The sequence below is a fragment of the Camelus ferus genome, chromosome 4, assembly GCF_009834535.1.
Source record: "Camelus ferus isolate YT-003-E chromosome 4, BCGSAC_Cfer_1.0, whole genome shotgun sequence".
NCBI lineage: Eukaryota > Metazoa > Chordata > Mammalia > Artiodactyla > Camelidae > Camelus > Camelus ferus.
Genome location: NC_045699.1, coordinates 28,681,640 through 28,698,657, shown reverse-complemented (window position 1 = coordinate 28,698,657; position 17,018 = coordinate 28,681,640). Strand labels below are relative to the sequence as shown.

The following is a 17,018-nucleotide window of genomic DNA, read 5'->3' as shown; positions in this document are numbered from 1 at the left end:
CAGAGCAGTTTGGAGCATAGCCAGCGGTACATACTTGAAGGCTGAAAGTGTTTTTGGCGGTGAGGGTGTCTGTGGGCGTCACTGATGGTTGTATGGTATGGCCGTGGTCTGGCCCATTGATGATTTTTCCCACCCACTAGTCTCTCGTGGTCTGTACCTAGAGGCCTAGACCCATCCTATTTTACTTACCTTATTCTTTTCTTTAAAAAAAAACAAAACAAACATTAATCCACTAAAGAAGTTGGCATCCTCCAGTTGATAGACCATAGTTTGGCTCTAATCCTCTGTTTTGAAATAAGTGTAGCTCTCTTTGATTTGGTAGAAGTAGCCGTTTTCCTGCAGCCAAAGGGTTTGAAAGGAGTATTATTCTCCCCTTCATAGGCTTACCCTTCGAAAACTGCCCAGAAATTTTAGAGAAACACGATTACACTCTGAGAAAGAAGAGTCAGAGGTTGTTTTACTTTGTTTTTAAATAAGCGATAGCATCTTTGATATTTGTTTGCAGCCAGTTTTATATTGTTGCTCTAGTGTTTGACTTGTACAAAACAAGTGTTCAATTTAGGTATGAACCTTGCTTTAGAAATAAATGTATATGTATTAAACACTTTGTAGCTTTATATTGCTGTGCCTCCAGTGGCTATCTTTTTATTTTTGGGGTCAAAAATCAAAAGCATGTAATCAAATCTTCTGAATTTTATTTTCTAGCTAGGGACAATAGTACATGAATTCCTGGAATACTTTGGTGACTTCAGCAGAGATAGAAATGAAGCCTGAAAATGTATTCCTGGGCAACACCCCTACAGTCTAATTGTCAACTATGCTAAAAAGAAAAATGTGCATCTGGCTGTCTTGAGGAAAAAGTAGGGATTGGGTTAAATTCAAGGCAACAAAGTAGACTTCCAGTAAACCAGGAAGCTATTCCAGGTTCAGAGAAAAACTGCTGAAGGAGAACAACCTTTTGTACTACTTACCCCAGGACAGTTGATAACTCACCACTTTGATTTCACTAACCAATAAACCAATAGGAATTAGGAATGGACCTTGGGTGCCCCACTGAGTGAGAGAGAAGGAAGACATTGCTCCAGCTGTGTTTACTTCCTTACGAGCTGACAAGTAGCCATGGTAGTGATTATTATCTTTGTTCTTTCCTCTTTGGAGTCTACAGTAGATGGAAAGATTAACGTACCTAAAGCAAGCAACTACTAAATTGGTGTCATAAGGCTGACCTTATCCTGTAAAAATGACTTTGTGTTCATTAGAAAAAGGCACCCCTTCCTCAAGATGCCTTATTGCCACATAGTGAAAAATGTCATAAAAAAACCCCACAAATTGACAGTCTTCATGATGTAAATGATCCTTCCCATCTTTGTATGTGAGGTCGGCTGCTTTTCCTCTTCTGTATACATCACAATCACTTGTGGATATTTATTATAGATGCTCAGCTCACCCCAGAATTGTAAGTGGTGGAATTTAACAAGACACCAATGGGAGATTCTGATGAACATCAGAGTTTGAAAATGAATATTGAAGGGTAGTCAGCCTCCTACCACTTTCTTACTGTTCAAAGTATGGTCCCAGGATCAGCAGGACTAGCAGCATTAGCTTCACCTGGGAGCCTCACATCAGACCTACTGAAGGAGAATCTGTATTTTAACAAGGTCCCCAGGTGGTCTATATGCAAATTAAATGTGAGTAGCTGTAATTGTGTGATTGACTTCACTTTTTGAGAGTCAAAATGGAGAGAGCAATTCAGGGCTGTAAGTTTGGTTAGAGTAGGGTAACCTAATTTGGATATTCTTCTTTGGGAAGTTGAGTTGGCACCCTGGGGTTTGGAGGGGTTTTTTGTTTTTAAGGAAGAGTTACATTGGTGGATCTCTAAATCTTTTGAGAATCCAGAGTTTTTTCTCCTTTAAAGGATACTCTGTCCTTTTCTTACTCCTTCCCTTATACCACTGTAGGGATTCTCAGATTGTAAATGTGGGACATAAACCAGAGCTGAAGAAAAACTGAGTAGTTGCCTTTTGCCCCTCGACTCTGTTTTTACATGGAATACAAAATAAGTGTTGGCCTATTTAAAGGGACGTGTGTGTGTTGTGTGATGTGACAGATGAATGTTATTAATGCCCTCCACCTGCATCCCTTATCTATAGCCTCTGAGGAATGATTTCCCCCTGCCTTCTCAGCCACTGTGGAACTTACTATGCAGTAGTTAACAATCACTGTTTCAGGAAAACTGGGAGGGTACCTGTGAATTAGGGAAGGACTAGATAACCTGGGTTCAAGTGACTGTTAAAGCAAGCATGAAGAATTGAGAAGAGGTGATTACGTGTTAATGTGGGCGTAACTTCTGTTATAGGGCTTTATGCCTTGATAATGCTTAGTGTTTGACTTAAAATATTGCTTTTCCTTTAAACCAAGTACTTCTTGAAGCAGCTTGTATTTACTATGATCACGTGGTAGAAACTAGTCAGAGGGACTGCGTATAAGAATGCCCCCAGAGTCCCTCTAACTTGCGTCTCAAATATCAATGGAAAAATGTTTATGGAAATACTTTGAATTTCCCATTATTTCACCATGTTAGCAGCTATCTTCATTTTGGGGCATACCCTACCAGTTAATCTGCATGTTCTGTGCTGCTGGGGGTTTTTCCCCTGCTTTGAACATGGCATTTTTGTAATTGTCATAATGTGCAACAGCTGTATGTTTAATCAAAGTGTGCTTTTTCAGTTGTTTCAGAATTAGTGTGGTCTTACTTGAACCAGAGGAAGGCTGTTGAAGAATGTGAAAATAAAGGTGTGAATGTGTAGCTTTTTGCTCCTTGAGTTTTTTCCAGGAGTTAAGGATTAGAAATTTTTGTTTTTTAATCAGATAAGCAGTGTTAACACTCTATCCTGTAAGGGTTTATCTGCTTGCTGACTTGGGAGACTCCTTAGGCTTGTTTGAAATAAGCATGTTAACTAATCTGTGAGATAAGTTGTAATTTAATTCCCCCACTGGGAAATTTGAATTTCTCAATCCTTTGTTCTGTTTAACAATAGTGAACACCTGTAGTGTGCAGGCGTGGGTTCAGTGTGTTCTTGGACCACTTAGAATTAAAGTTATTTATCTAGTACATCAGTAAGTTTGTCATTCAAGGACAGACTTTTCATTTTTCCTTTACGGTTGACTTCTCAAATGGCCTTATTGTGTTAGGATTGTGGATGGTGACAGGCATTATATAGAAAGAGGGAAAAATGAACAGTGATTAAATTGGTAAATGTTTTGGGGGAAGTGAGAGTTATGATCTTCAAGTTTAGTGAAATGGCCAACTGAATTTTAAAAAGAATTTTATGAAGAAACTAAATGGAAACTTAGTTTCCTAGGGTTTCAATAACAATTTCTGTAACAATACCAAATGCTGGGTGACTTAAGACAAGAAATTTATTGCAATTCTGGAAGCTCTAAGCCCAAAAATCAAGGTGTCAGCAGGGCCATCCTCTCTGTCTCTCTAGCGGAGAATCCTTCCTTGCCTCCTTTAGGTTCTTAAACTTTGCTAGCAATCCTTGATGTTTCTTGGCTTATAGATGCATCACTCCAGTCATGGGGCTGCCTTGTCCCTGTGTATCTCTTTGTCCAAAGTTCACTTTTTTATAAGGACACCTATTTCAGTAGATTAGGACCCACCCCATAAGTTGATTACCCCTGTAAAGACCCTATTTCCACATAAGGTCACATTCTGAGATACTTGGGATTGGGACTTCAACATATTTGGGAGGGAGTCGGTGGGGGTAGTGGGTGGACGCAACTCAGTTCTTTACAGAGACCTTGCCAAAATATGGGTAAGTTGCAAGATAACGTATTCATTATTCATCCTGGAATAATTTTCATAACACAACTTGAATCACCTTTACAGAGAACTTGGGGCAAGTTGGAATAGCATGATCAAGAATTGTAATTATTCTTGCTTGAATTCTTTTCTGCTTGATTTTTTTAAAAAACTGACAGTGCTTCAGAAAGATAAAATGGTTAACTTAATGTTTCTATGAACACAAGGTCATTAAACAGCTCACTTGGAAAATTCACCTTTTCTTTCTTGCAGTGGATTCAGGCATTGTTTATTAAAATACACAAAGCTTGGTGAGAAACAGAGTTTTTCTGCCTAGGTAACGTCACAGGAACAATGATACATTTTTGATTTCAGTAGCTATCAGTGTTACCTATAGTTAATATAGAATGGTTCTAAAGAATTTACTGAGGTCCTGAGAAGATGCTGACATCAGAGGCCATAAAGTAATAGAAATGGTTTCAAGATCGCCAAATTGCAATGCTGCGAATTTTATTTTAATAATTAGGCTAAGACATTTAGGTAACTAAAGCTGTAGAAAGATTGAATATTGAGAGAAGTATTTTAATCTTTTTCTATCTTTTTTTTCCAGTTGGAAAATGGATATACTTTATTTGACTATGATGTTGGATTGAATGATATAATTCAGCTACTAGTTCGCCCAGACCCTGACCTTCCTAGCACGTCTAAACAGACTGATGTACAGACCAAACCCTGTTCTAATAGTCCACCTAAAGTAAAAAAATCCCCAAGGGTGGGACCTTCCAGTCAGCCGTCTACATCAACTCAAGATTTTCTTGTTGATCCTGGCTTTGGACTGTATAAGGTATGTTGTCTTCCTCAGACTTGTTAATTGTGAGAGTATAATTCTGTTCTCTCGAGGATGTTGTAAGTAAGTAAACATTGATTGCCATTTGAAAATCAAGATTGGGCTGCTAATACTTTCACAACTTTTAAAAATTACTTTTAAAAGTTAAAGATATATAGACCAATGTATAAAATGTATATGTCCAGTTCAAGAATAATAAAGCAAACACCTGTGTAATTCTACCAAGGTTAAGAAGTAGAATGATGCCAGTTCCATTTTAGAGTCTCCTGTGTGCCCCTACCAGAACACATCTCCCTCTCTCTCTCCCTTAGAGGTAAACTACTTGTTCTGACTTTTATGATCATTTTTCTTTAGTGTTATTACTGACATGTGTATCTCTAAACAGTATTTTGTTTTGCCTATATGAACTTTGTTTATATAATAGATTTCAACTTTTTTGCAACTTTGGGGGATTTCATCCATATAGCTATATTTTTTCACTGTTAAATTATTCCATTTTATTAACATGCCCAGTACATTTACCTAATCCATGATTGATAGTATTTGGGCAATTTCCAATTTTAGCTGTTTTAAAAAGTGCTGTTTTGAACCTACTGTGTGTATCCTGGTGTACATGTTGAAGAATTTCTTGAGGAATTTTTACCTAGAAATAGAAGTGCTGGTTGTTCATTCCTAGGATACTGCCAAACTGTTCTCTACTTTGTTCCATTGGTCTGGTTTATCCCACTGTCCATGCAGTTCAAAGTACTAGTAGACTATTTTGATATCTCTTTTCCCATCTCCGAAATTTAATTCCTCTTCAAGGGTGTCTTGGTTTTTAGCTTTTAACCCTAGAAGGTAAAAATTTGAGAATTATCTTGTCAAAACATTACAGATGAATAATCTGGTGGGATTTCAATGGGAGTTGTATCCATAGATGAGCTTAACAGTGTTGAATCCTTCATTCATGGAATGATAGTCTCCATTAATTTAGATCTTTGACATCTTTCTCAGTTTTTTCTTTACATATCTTGTTTGATTGCTAGTAGCTTTGTTTTTGATGCTATTATAAATGGTTACCTTTTAAAATTGTGACTTATGTGCTGTGTAGAAATGTGATTTATTATTGCCCTTTGTTATCTAGCAGCTTTTTCAAACTCTATTCTAATAAATTTTGTAGGAATAATTAAATGATGGTTTTGGTCCATCTCTTTCTATCCTTATATTGTTTCTTAAGTCTTACTAGTTGGAATAAATTGGGACCCAAACTTAACTTTTCAGAGTATTTTCCAGGCTAAAATTAAAGATTGATAAATGAAGTGAATTACTTAGGAAAATGCAAATAGAGATAATCTTAGATCTGTAGAAAAAATGCAAAATTTGTATCTATGGAAAAATGTAGACAGATCCATAAAAATGGAAAAAGTCAAAAGTAGCAGAGCACTATATCAAAGTACCTGGCCTGGCTAGGTGATGCATTGCTTTAAACCCATAAAGAATAGATAATTAGAATGTTACCTAAATTGACCCACAACATTAAAAAAAAAAAAGGAAAGCTTCCATTTGTCTTTTAAATTTGGTATAACATTGATACTTAAAACATGACAAAAGCACACTGGTATCACTGCATATTGACATATGCCCTAAGTTATGTTTAGCAAGTAGAATTATATCTATGTATTTTTAAAAATACCTTGATCAAGTATGGTTTGTCAGAAAGTGAGATAGTTTACTATTAGGAAATGTTTTATATAGTTCATCATGTTAGTAAACCAGTGAAAAATGATCTAATCCAAAGTATTTTCTGCATCTAAATAAAAATTGAATGCATTTTTGATTTAAAAAAAAAAATTCCTTGTGGGTTGGGTATAGCTCAGTGGTAGAGTGCATACTTAACCATGCTCGAGGTCCTGGGTTCAATCTAGTACCTCCATTACAAAAAAAAAAAAAAATCTTTTTAAGAGGAACAGGTGGAATAGATGAGTATTTTAAACCACACATTAAGCAATATGCTTAATGATTGGGGAAAAGTCAAAATATTCCCATTAAAGACAGTTAATGCTGTTATTTAACATCTTTCTAGAAGTGCTATATAATACAGATAGGCAAAACAACAAAGTGTTGTAAATACTGGAGAAGGCAGACATTACTTACAAGTACCTGGAAAGCTGAGAAAATGCATTAGAGCATTATGAGCAAGCAGTACAACAGCTATTGAAATACCAATAGCTTTCCTTGCTATAATCATTTAATAAAAGAAAAAAAATTTCGGTAACAAAACAAAAGTCTGGGAATAAACTTACATGATATGCGCAAGACTTACATAAATTAAAATAGTGCTTTAAGTAGTGCTCAGAATTCAGACAGAATTGTTAACATTGAAAGCCCACTTGCCATATGGTTTACATCACTCATTGATCTCTAAAAACAAGAACCCACCAGTAGCAAAGAGCAAACACATGTATTACTACATATGTATTATATATACATGTGTTTCCAGCTTGACAGAGCAAGGAAATACATGTATGTATAATAACTCCTATGTATCTGTGTATCTATATATGTAACCATCTGTATCTAAATTAAGCTTACATTATTACATCCTAACTTTTTGGTTAAGGGCAACGGTTTAGAAGCTATTTTTGACTTGATTTGGGCAGTGTAGGTACAAATTTCTTTTCATAGGAGGGCCAGCTTATATATCTGCAGGTCTGAGATTAATAAAGGTTAAGCAGTAATGGTTAATTTAAATTTCTGTTTAGCACTTCTCAACACCCTACCATGTCCCATCCCCTGCTCTAAATCAGAAGAGCATCATGAAAAACTACTTCTCTTAGCAGATCTTCACTTTTTATTTTCAATGTTAGCGCTTTGGCCATCAACTACTTCTATCTAGTACTTGGGTTTTTAAACATCTCTTACATTTCATGCTAATATAATAGACGTTAAGGACTTTAGGTTTATCTCAGACTTGGTTTCAAATTTCAGTTCAGCTGCTTTTGAGTTATACAAACTTGGCAAGTAAATACATTATCTTCCTTTCCTCATTTAGAAACACACTTGGAACCTCTAGTACTTAAATGCTCAAAAGGGTACTGTTATTTATAAAGTAATACGTTTAGTCAAAGCTGGATTTAACCTTTGTTAGTTGAAGAGGCTAACACAAACTTGCTTTTTTGGATTGAAGCTCAGTAATTGTCATAGGTATTTGAATTTTTGACTGGTGACTTTTTTTTCCTTATAGAAAGGCTTATTTATATAATTCATTCATCAAATATTGGGATATCTAGTATATATTTGTACTAGGTACTAGAGATAAGGGGTAAATGAACGATACTGTCCCCTGCCTTCGTGGAATTAAATAGGTATTAACTTGTGCTAACTTAAGTATTTAGAAGCTGCTACTTTTATTTTGAGTTTGTTTTGAATTTTATGTATTTTTCTTAGAGCAAGTCTCTGAAAAGTAAGTATATCAAAATTTCATTAAATTGTATATGGATCACTTAAAAATTGGGAGATTTTTTCCTTTCATCTTGAATTCTTGCCTATGTAACTTGTACTTTGAAAAGATTTACTTTTATAGGGGGAGAGCATAGTTCAAGTGGTAGAGCACATGCTTAGCATGCACAAAGTCCTGGGTTCAATCCCCAGTACCTCTTTCAAAAATAACCTTCATTTCCCCCCCACCACCAAGATGAAATAATTAAGTAATACAATAATAAATAAAATATTTAAAAAACATTTAAAAAAAGATTTCTGTTTATGGAGCTTCCCATAATTAAAATTGCTTTATTGATGAGCAAACAAATTTGGGGGCTTTCCCTTCCTTTTGCCTAAAAATATTTTTGGACCTCATGGTAAGCAGGTACAAAAAGTGGATTTTCACACTAACATTACTCAAAACAGACATAGGTAAACATTTAAACTTTAAGATGAAATAGTAATCTGAAGTTGTTATCCAGTATCATTCTTGTTTTGCTGCATTTGATAATTCTGAGCAATATTTGGTAAGTTTCAGGTATCTTTTCATATGTTATTAAGAAGCTAGATACCACTATCACATCTGTAGAGCCTGTAGCAGATTGTGCAGAGGCTGGGTCCATCCATCCCCATTGTACAACACAACGTTAATTTCACACTGACTCTAGGAAGTAACTTACTTTCTGAAACCAGGTGGACTTCTGATCCTTAAATTGGCTTTAATTCTGGTTTTTGGATGTGGAAGTTTTGTATGACTTGTAAGATCCTACTGTTGAAATGACTCATCCTGGCTTAAATAAGTGTTCAGAATGATTATAGTAAACTTTTAGGGTTTAGCTAAGTGTGTGGCACTGGTAAACTTTTACATGTCCATGCTCATTGTACCAAACGAAAAGGAAAATTGTCAATAGCTAGGTAAAAATGGATTTTTTTTTTACTATTACGTATCTTTTGTCTACAGTGCCATGCTGCTTTATGTAAAGTTTTTGATTATTAAATGTAATAGACAGTATAAGTAAGAGTAGAACTTAATTAAATAGGAAGTCAATGTATGTAAATACCACTCAATTTAAGAAGAATAGCAGTACCCCAAGAACTTCTGATGTGCCCGCTCATGATATAACTCCCTCTTCCCTAGGTATAACTCATATCAGAACTTCCATGATAATTATTTCTTTGCTATCTTTTAACTTTATCCTATTGTTATCCTTTAATGACCCCTTAACCTTCAACCTGCATATGTATCCCTAATTTTCCTCTTTCTGAACTTTATGTAAATAGAACCATATTGCATTTTGATTTGTAACTCTGAAGAAACATGCTATAATGAGAGGACTGTGTTCAGAGTTAGAGAAAGCTTTATCATCTTAGCTCCCACTTACAGTTATGTATCTCCTGAGGGCAAGCGTATTTTACTTCTGAACCTCACTGGAAAGTAAGAATGATTTTGTATTCTAACTTTTAAAGGAGATAATATATATAGGATTATACTGCTAAAGTATTTACTAAGAATGATATGGTAATAAGACCATTCTCTGAGTTTTAGTGAGTCTTAGCATTGAACTTATATTGATACCCAGTGAAAGTTTTTTCCTTTGTACCTACTATGTGATTGCTAGATTGGCAAGTCATACAAATTTGTCATCTAATCTCTTAATATACTGCAAAGTATGTTGTTTTAAAAAGAAGCTGAGGCTGGGACACATTAAGTAACTTGTTCAAGGTTACATCTTATAAGTAATAAACGTAGTTTTTAAGTCTTTGCTTATCTGCAAAGCTGGTATGTTTTCCAGAGAGCATATATACTTGAAAGTATATCCAGCATATAGTAAATCCTCAGATATTTGTCATTAGTACTGTTTTGTTTTTTAATGATTGCTCCTTGCCTTCTGTACTTTTTTTTTTTTTTAATCAAATACTTGCACATGGAAAACTCTTCTCTAAATGTTGCTACAGGCACACCTCGGAGATAACTGGGTTTGGTTCCAGACTACAGCAAAAAAGCAAATATCGCAATAAAGCAAATCAAACAGATTTTTTGGTTTTCCAGTGCATACAAAAGTTATTTACATTATACTGTAGTCTGTTAAGTGTACAGTAGCATTATATCTAAAAAAAAGATTGACATACCTTAACTTAAAAATACTTTATTGCTAAAAATGATAACCATCATCTAAGCCTTCAGCAAGTCATGATCATTTGGCTGGTGGAGGGTCTTCCTCGTTGAAGACTGCTAGCTGACTGGTGGCTGTGGCAATTTATTAAAATAAGGCAATGAAGTTTGCCACATCGATGGACTCTTGACAAAACAAGTTCTCTAGCATGTAAGGTTGATAGCATTTTACCTACAGTAGGACTTCTTTCAAAATTGAAGTCAGTCCTCTCAAACCTCGCCACTGCTTTACCAACTAAGTTTATGTACTTTTCTAAATCTTTTGTTATCCTTTCAACAGTCTTCATAGCATTTTCACCAGGAGTAGATTTCATCTCAAGAAATCACTTTCTTTACTCATCCTAAAGAAGCAATTCTTTATCCATTCAAGTCTTATTCTAGTTCTCATGCTATTTCTACATCTGCAATTTCTTCTTCCACTGAAGTCTTGAACCCTTCAGAGTCATCCATGAGGACTGGAATCTTCTAAATCCTTTTAATGTTACTTTGACCTCTTCCCATGAATCAGATGTTCCTACTGGCATTTAGAATGGTCAGTCCTATACAGAGGTTTTCAGTTAACTTTGCTGAGATCTATCAGAGGAATCACTATGGCCACTATAGCCTTGTGAAATGTAATTGTTAAATAATAAGGCTTGAAAGTCAAAATGACTCCTTGATTCATGGGAATGAATGTTGTGTTAGCAGGCATGAAAACGGTATTAAACTCATACTTCTCCATCAGAGCTCTTAGGTAACGAGGTGTGTTGTCATTGTGAAGTAATATTTTGAAAGGAAACTTTTTTTTTTCCCTGAGCAGTAAGTCTGCACAATGGGCTTAAAATATTCAACAAACCATCATATAAACAGATGTAAGCCAGACTTTGTTCCATCTATAGAGCACAGGTAGAGTAAATTTTGCATAATTCTTGAGGGCCCTTGGGTTTTTCAGAATGGTAAACGAGCTTTGGCTTCGGTCTCAAGACACCAACTGCATTGGCCACTAATAAGTTGATCAGCCTGTCCTTTGAAGCTCTGAAGCAGGCATTGACTTCTGCTCTGTAGCTATGAAAGTCTTAGGTGGCATCTTCTTCCAGTGTAAGGCTGTTGCATGTATGTTGACAACCTGTTGCTTAGCGTAGCCACCTTCGTTCATTATCTTCGCTTAATCTTCTAGATAACTTGCTGCAGCTTCTACATCAGCACTTGCTCCTTCACCTTGCATTCCTGTATTATGGAGATGACTCCTTTCCTTAAACCTCATGAACCAACCTCTTTTAGCTTCTAACTTTTCTTCCACATCTGCCTGACCTCCCTTAGCCTTCATAGAATTGGAGAGAGTGAGGGCCTTGCTCTGAATTAGGTTTTTGTTTAAGGGAATGTAGTGTCTGGTTTGCTCTTCCTATCCAGACCACTCACAATCCCTCCACATCAGCAACAAGGCTCTTTTGCTTTCTTATCATTTGTGCATTCGCTGGAGTAGCACTTATAATTTCCTTCAATAACTCTTTGCATTCACAAATTGACTGTGTGGCACAAGATGCCTAGCTTTTGGCCTGTCTCTGCTTTCAATATGCCTTCTTCAAGCTTAATCATTTCTAGTTTTTAATTTAAAGTGAGAGACTCTTCCTTTTCCTAAACACTTAGAGGCCATTGTAGGAGTATTAATTGGCCTAATTTCAATATTGTCGTGTCTCAAGGAGTATGGAGGCCTGAGGAGAGGGAAGGAGAAGGGGAACTGCTGGTTGGTAGAGCAGTCAGAACACATTCAACATTGATCGATTGATTAAGTTCCCCGTCTTCCATGGGCATGCATGGTATGCGGTGCCCCGAAACAATTACAATAGTAACCTCAAGGCTCACTGATTACCATAACAAATATGATAACGAAGTTTTGAAATACTGTGAGAATTACTAAAATGATATAGACAGGAAGTGAGCAAATGCTGCTGGGAAAATGGTTGCAATACACTTAACCAAAGTAGGGTTGCCATAAACTTTCAATTTGTAAAAACAACGTATTATCTGAAGTGCAATAAAGCTAAGCAGAATAAAATGATGTATGCCTGTGCATTTTTGATATGAATAAATCTAGCTCTTCAGCTTAGATTTATGTGAGTGGGTTTGTTTTTTTTTTTTACTTTAGCTCATGGCTTTTCAGCTCAAACACCCCTCCTCCATTAATCATAGTTTGTTTAGCCTCTAACTTTTATGATGTTTTGACATATTCAGGGCAGGAGGTGCTTGCTGGCTAAGGCTAGACTACCTCTGTCAAGGCTAGCTAGTAAGAGACAGAACAGCTTGTCAGTGAACCCATCTTCCATAAAACCAACCAATCCAAACTCCACAACCCTAGCCACCTCCTTTATCTAAAGCACACCCACATACCAACTAACCATTCAGAGTCAGGTACCAACCAACTGGTGACCACCCCTGTTGCCCCAGAGCGTGCTAATATTATTCACACTAGCCAGTGCTAAGCTGCTTCCCCTGCCTAGCCTTGCCTTTTCCATGCAGAACACGTACTCTCTGGGCCATGGTTTCCTCTTGTTCCTTCTGCCTCCTGACCAGACCTAGTGCTTCTCATTGTGGTCCTGCACAGAGTGCCCCACTTTCTTGAGAAACGTAAGGAATTCTCCCAGTGGCGTTAGCTTCTCCATATTGTCATTCAGTAACCTCCATAAATTAAAATCCTGAGGTTGTAGCTAAGACACCCCTCTCCTGCCCACACACACGTGTAAACACACCTATTCTGTTTTCTTGTCATTCTGTCTGCTTTTTTGCTGCTCTCTTCTGGCTAAATTACTTTTTAGTTGGGTTTTTGCTTTGTTTTAGTAGATGTTACTTTCTTAGAGCAGGTCTAGGTTCACAGTAAAACTGAGTAGAAGGTATAGAAGTCTCTCAAAATGTTGATACAACATCACCCAAAGTCCCTAGTTTACATTAGGATTCACTCATGGTTTTTCATATCTTGTAGTTTTTGGAAATGCTTATCAGCTCTTAACTTTCTTAGTAATTCAGTTTAAATTATCTTAGCAGTATCCTCTGTTTTTATTTTAATCATATAAGTTTTAAGTATTTGCTACTGAATTATCTTCCAAACCCATGTTTACAGAAGAACTTTATCCTCTTTCATGCAATTTGACCCATTCAGATTTATCCTAACTTAGTATGTCTTTGTAATATGTACAGATTTTCCTTTAGAATTTAAAAGCATTTTTCCCCATTCAATTTATATGCATTATCATGAATGTTGAACTAGACTTAATAGGATAATTTGTAGTTTTTGTTCCTGGTTATAAACCTGGAGTTACACTACTCAAAGAATTGTCTACCTCTGTGGACTGTTCTTGTATATGTGTGATGTTTAAGCCATATTTTGATTGACTTAGGTTTCTGCTAACTCTATATTGCCAAATACTGAAGTATTCAGATAGTATATTCTCTTTGCCTGCTAGTGCCTTATATTTGATATGCAAATTCAGTATTTCATTTGTACCTCTTACTGTTCTGTAGTTAAGTTTTTATTGCTAAACATAATTTTTGCTGTCAGTGTTTTAGTATCAAGTCTATACTCCATCATTTGCTAGAATAATTGTGTAATGCTATGTGAAACCTCTTTATTTTTGATTTGCCAAGAAAGAGCATGAGAGACCTTAATGTTGATTTTTTTCATTAGTTTTAGCCAGTGTTGCCTGTAAGAAACTACATGTCTTTAAACTTGTCAGTGACTAATATAGAAAAGCTTCTGTCCATTCCATTTCTGATTCTTTGTCTAGCCTGATTGGACCTGAGGTCTTTTTCTTTTCTCCTAAACTCTTCATTCTTGCATTAAACTTTGTTTTTCAGGTTATTTCATTGCCAAATATTGTACCTCTTCTGTTAGTGATAGTTAATACTTCTTGTTTTTGTCTGTATTCTCTCTACCTTTTATGTTAGAAGGTGATTTGAAACCTCTTTAATACCTTGAATACCTTATTTAAGTTCTTCACTTAACCTTTTAAAGGTCCTATTTACCTGTCTTATCATCAAGCTTCATGATATAGTGTAGCAAGAACATGAGCTTTAAGATCAAGATGTCTTCAGATCCTAGCTTTACATTTCACTGACTTGCTTTTTTCCCCAAGTTTCCTGTATTAGTATATTATTAACATCTTAGATTAGTATGATAGATTTGTTACTATTAATGAACTACTACTGACACATTATTAATCTTTATCCAGAGATTGTTTAGATTTCCTTTGTTTTTACCTATAGTTCTTTGTTTCTGTTCCAGGACCCCATATTACATTTAGTTGTCATGTCTCCTTAGGCTCCTCTTGTCAGTTTCTTACTGCTTTTGACGTCTTTGACAGTTGTGAGAACTTGTCAGGTGTTTTGTAGGGGGCCCCACTACTGGAATCTGCCTGATGTTTTTCTCATGGTTAGAGACAAGGGCTGTGGGGTATTGGGAGGAAGACTGTAGAGGTGAAGGGCCATTTTCATCACATCATATCAAGAGTACATACTTGCAACATGACATCACTGTTGATGCTGACCTTGGTCACCTGCCTGAGGTAGTGTTGATCCTGCTCGCAACTGATTCTGATGCCAGAGAAACAAGAGGGTATGTAGAGAAGGCCTCTGACCCTACCAGTGACCACCTTTTTGGGTCACCATTCAGGAGAAAGTAGTCACAGCAAGGGGACAGCCCACACAGAGAGCAGTTCTTACATTGACAGGCACTATGACAGGCACCTGACTATCCACGACTTCATTTGTCCCCGTGAGGTGGGTGAAATCATTATTCTCCTGTTCCAGATTAGAGGGCTGAGCTCCTGAGACCTCACAGCCAGGAGGCCACAGGGCCACACTGGCTGAGCACTGCTCCAAGCTGCAGGCTGTCCCAGAATGAAGGTAAGGGAGCCAAAGAGGCTGGAGCCCCCTCTCCCAGGGTGACAGCAGGGACAAGAGACATGCAGTGCCTCCCCTTAGAGCCCACATCTGAGCCCTGGCCAGAGACCAACTCATTCCTCCTAGTCCAAGTGTTCTGAGTGGGAGATACCCACATAGATAGAAGTTGAAAGACAACCAAGCCGAGGGAAGGATATAGCTCAGGAGTAGAGTGCATGCCTAGCAAGCACAAGGTCCTGGGTTCATTCTCCTCATTGTCTTTGATTTGAAGCAAGTCAACTTGTCAGAGCCTTTTTTTCCTTATCTTGTAAAATATCAATTATTTATTATTAAGGCTGTTAGAGTTAGACAAGCCTAACTAAAGGAGCCTTGCACAATATGTGGTATATGGGTATTTAACTTCAGTTCATTCTTACCTTGACCCCTACCCCAAGTTGTAACCTTATGTCAGAATTCTTTTGGGCACCTTAAGGGGTCTTACACCCTCAGGAAGAGCTAGATGGATTAGGTGATGATCTTGTACTAGTAGTGTCATTTTCTTTTTTTTTTTTTTTAACTTTTTTTTTTTATTTATAATCATTTTACAATGTTGTGTCAAATTCCAGTGTTCAGCACAATTTTTCAGTCATTCATGGACATATACACACTTATTGTCACATTTTTTTCTCTGAGTTATCATAACATTTTGTGTATATTTCCCTGTGCTATACAGTGTAATCTTGTTTATCTATTCTACAATTTTGAAATCCCAGTCTATCCCTTCCCACCCTCCACCCCCCTGGCAACCACAAGTCTGTATTCTCTGTCTATGAGTCTATTTCTGTCCTGTATTTACGCTTTGTTTTTGTTTGTTTGTTTTTGTTTTTGTTTTTGTTTTCTAGATTCCACATATGAGCGATCTCATATGGTATTTTTCTTTCTCTTTCTGGCTTACTTTACTTAGAATGACATTCTCCAGGAGCATCCATGTTGCTGCAAATGGCATTATGTTGTCGGTTTTTATGGCTGAGTAGTATTCCATTGTATAAATATACCACATCTTCTTTATCCAGTCACCTGTTGATGGACATTTAGGCTGTTTCCATGTTTTGACTATTGTAAATAGTGCTGCTATGAACATTGGGGTGCAGGTGTCATCCTGAAGTAGGGTTCCTTATGGATACAAGCCCAGGAGTGGGATTCCTGGGTCATATGGTAAGTCTATTCCTAGTCTTTTGAAGTAGTGTCATTTTCTTCTTTTTAAGGGCTTTAAAAAATATTGAAGGCATGTCTCTTGGTTATTGCTCCTGAAAGGGCCTTGACCTTTAGACCAATTACCTCACCTTTTTTAGAGAGAATTTTTTTAAAAACCAGATTCCTTATGGTAATTCTCAAACTCTCTGGTACACCTGTTTTCTAAAACCCTGTTTTCCTTTTGTTATATTGCATGGTTTAGTTCTGGATCATTCATTAGAATTAAATACAGACATCATTTTACATCTTTATAGCTCTGTTCTTTTTATATGTTCTTTGTTCTCTGAGGTACTAAATAATGCATTTGCTAGTGAGTTACTAACTGTTGGTGGAACTTAACCCCATTTTGTAGAAGTGGTTTCACTGGATTCTTCCCATATGTATAAGTCCCTTGTTTTCAAGTTTTTTCTGTTGAATACTTCACTGTTTTATGGTTAAGCTGACTGTAAGTTATCTTTAGGATTCTGAAGAAATTAATGAAACTAACTAGTAACACACTCATAATACCTTAAAGTCCTGGCTTTTCATTAGTGACATTCTTATTGAATGACTCTTGGGGGCACAAGAATTATATTTTAATAGTCTTGTATAGATGCCAGTAAGGAATAGTTAAAGAAAATATCTATTTC

General features: G+C 36.4%; 1 protein-coding gene across 1 annotated transcript in view; it reads left to right on the top strand.

Annotated features, from left to right (window-relative positions):
* UHRF2 (ubiquitin like with PHD and ring finger domains 2) overlaps positions 1 to 17,018 on the top strand; it is a 76,333-nt gene that overhangs the window by 1,266 nt on the left and 58,049 nt on the right. The window contains exon 2 of the mRNA XM_032477710.1: positions 4,416 to 4,649. Within this exon, the coding sequence (XP_032333601.1) occupies positions 4,416 to 4,649 (234 nt within the window). The remainder of the gene's footprint in view (positions 1 to 4,415; positions 4,650 to 17,018) is intronic.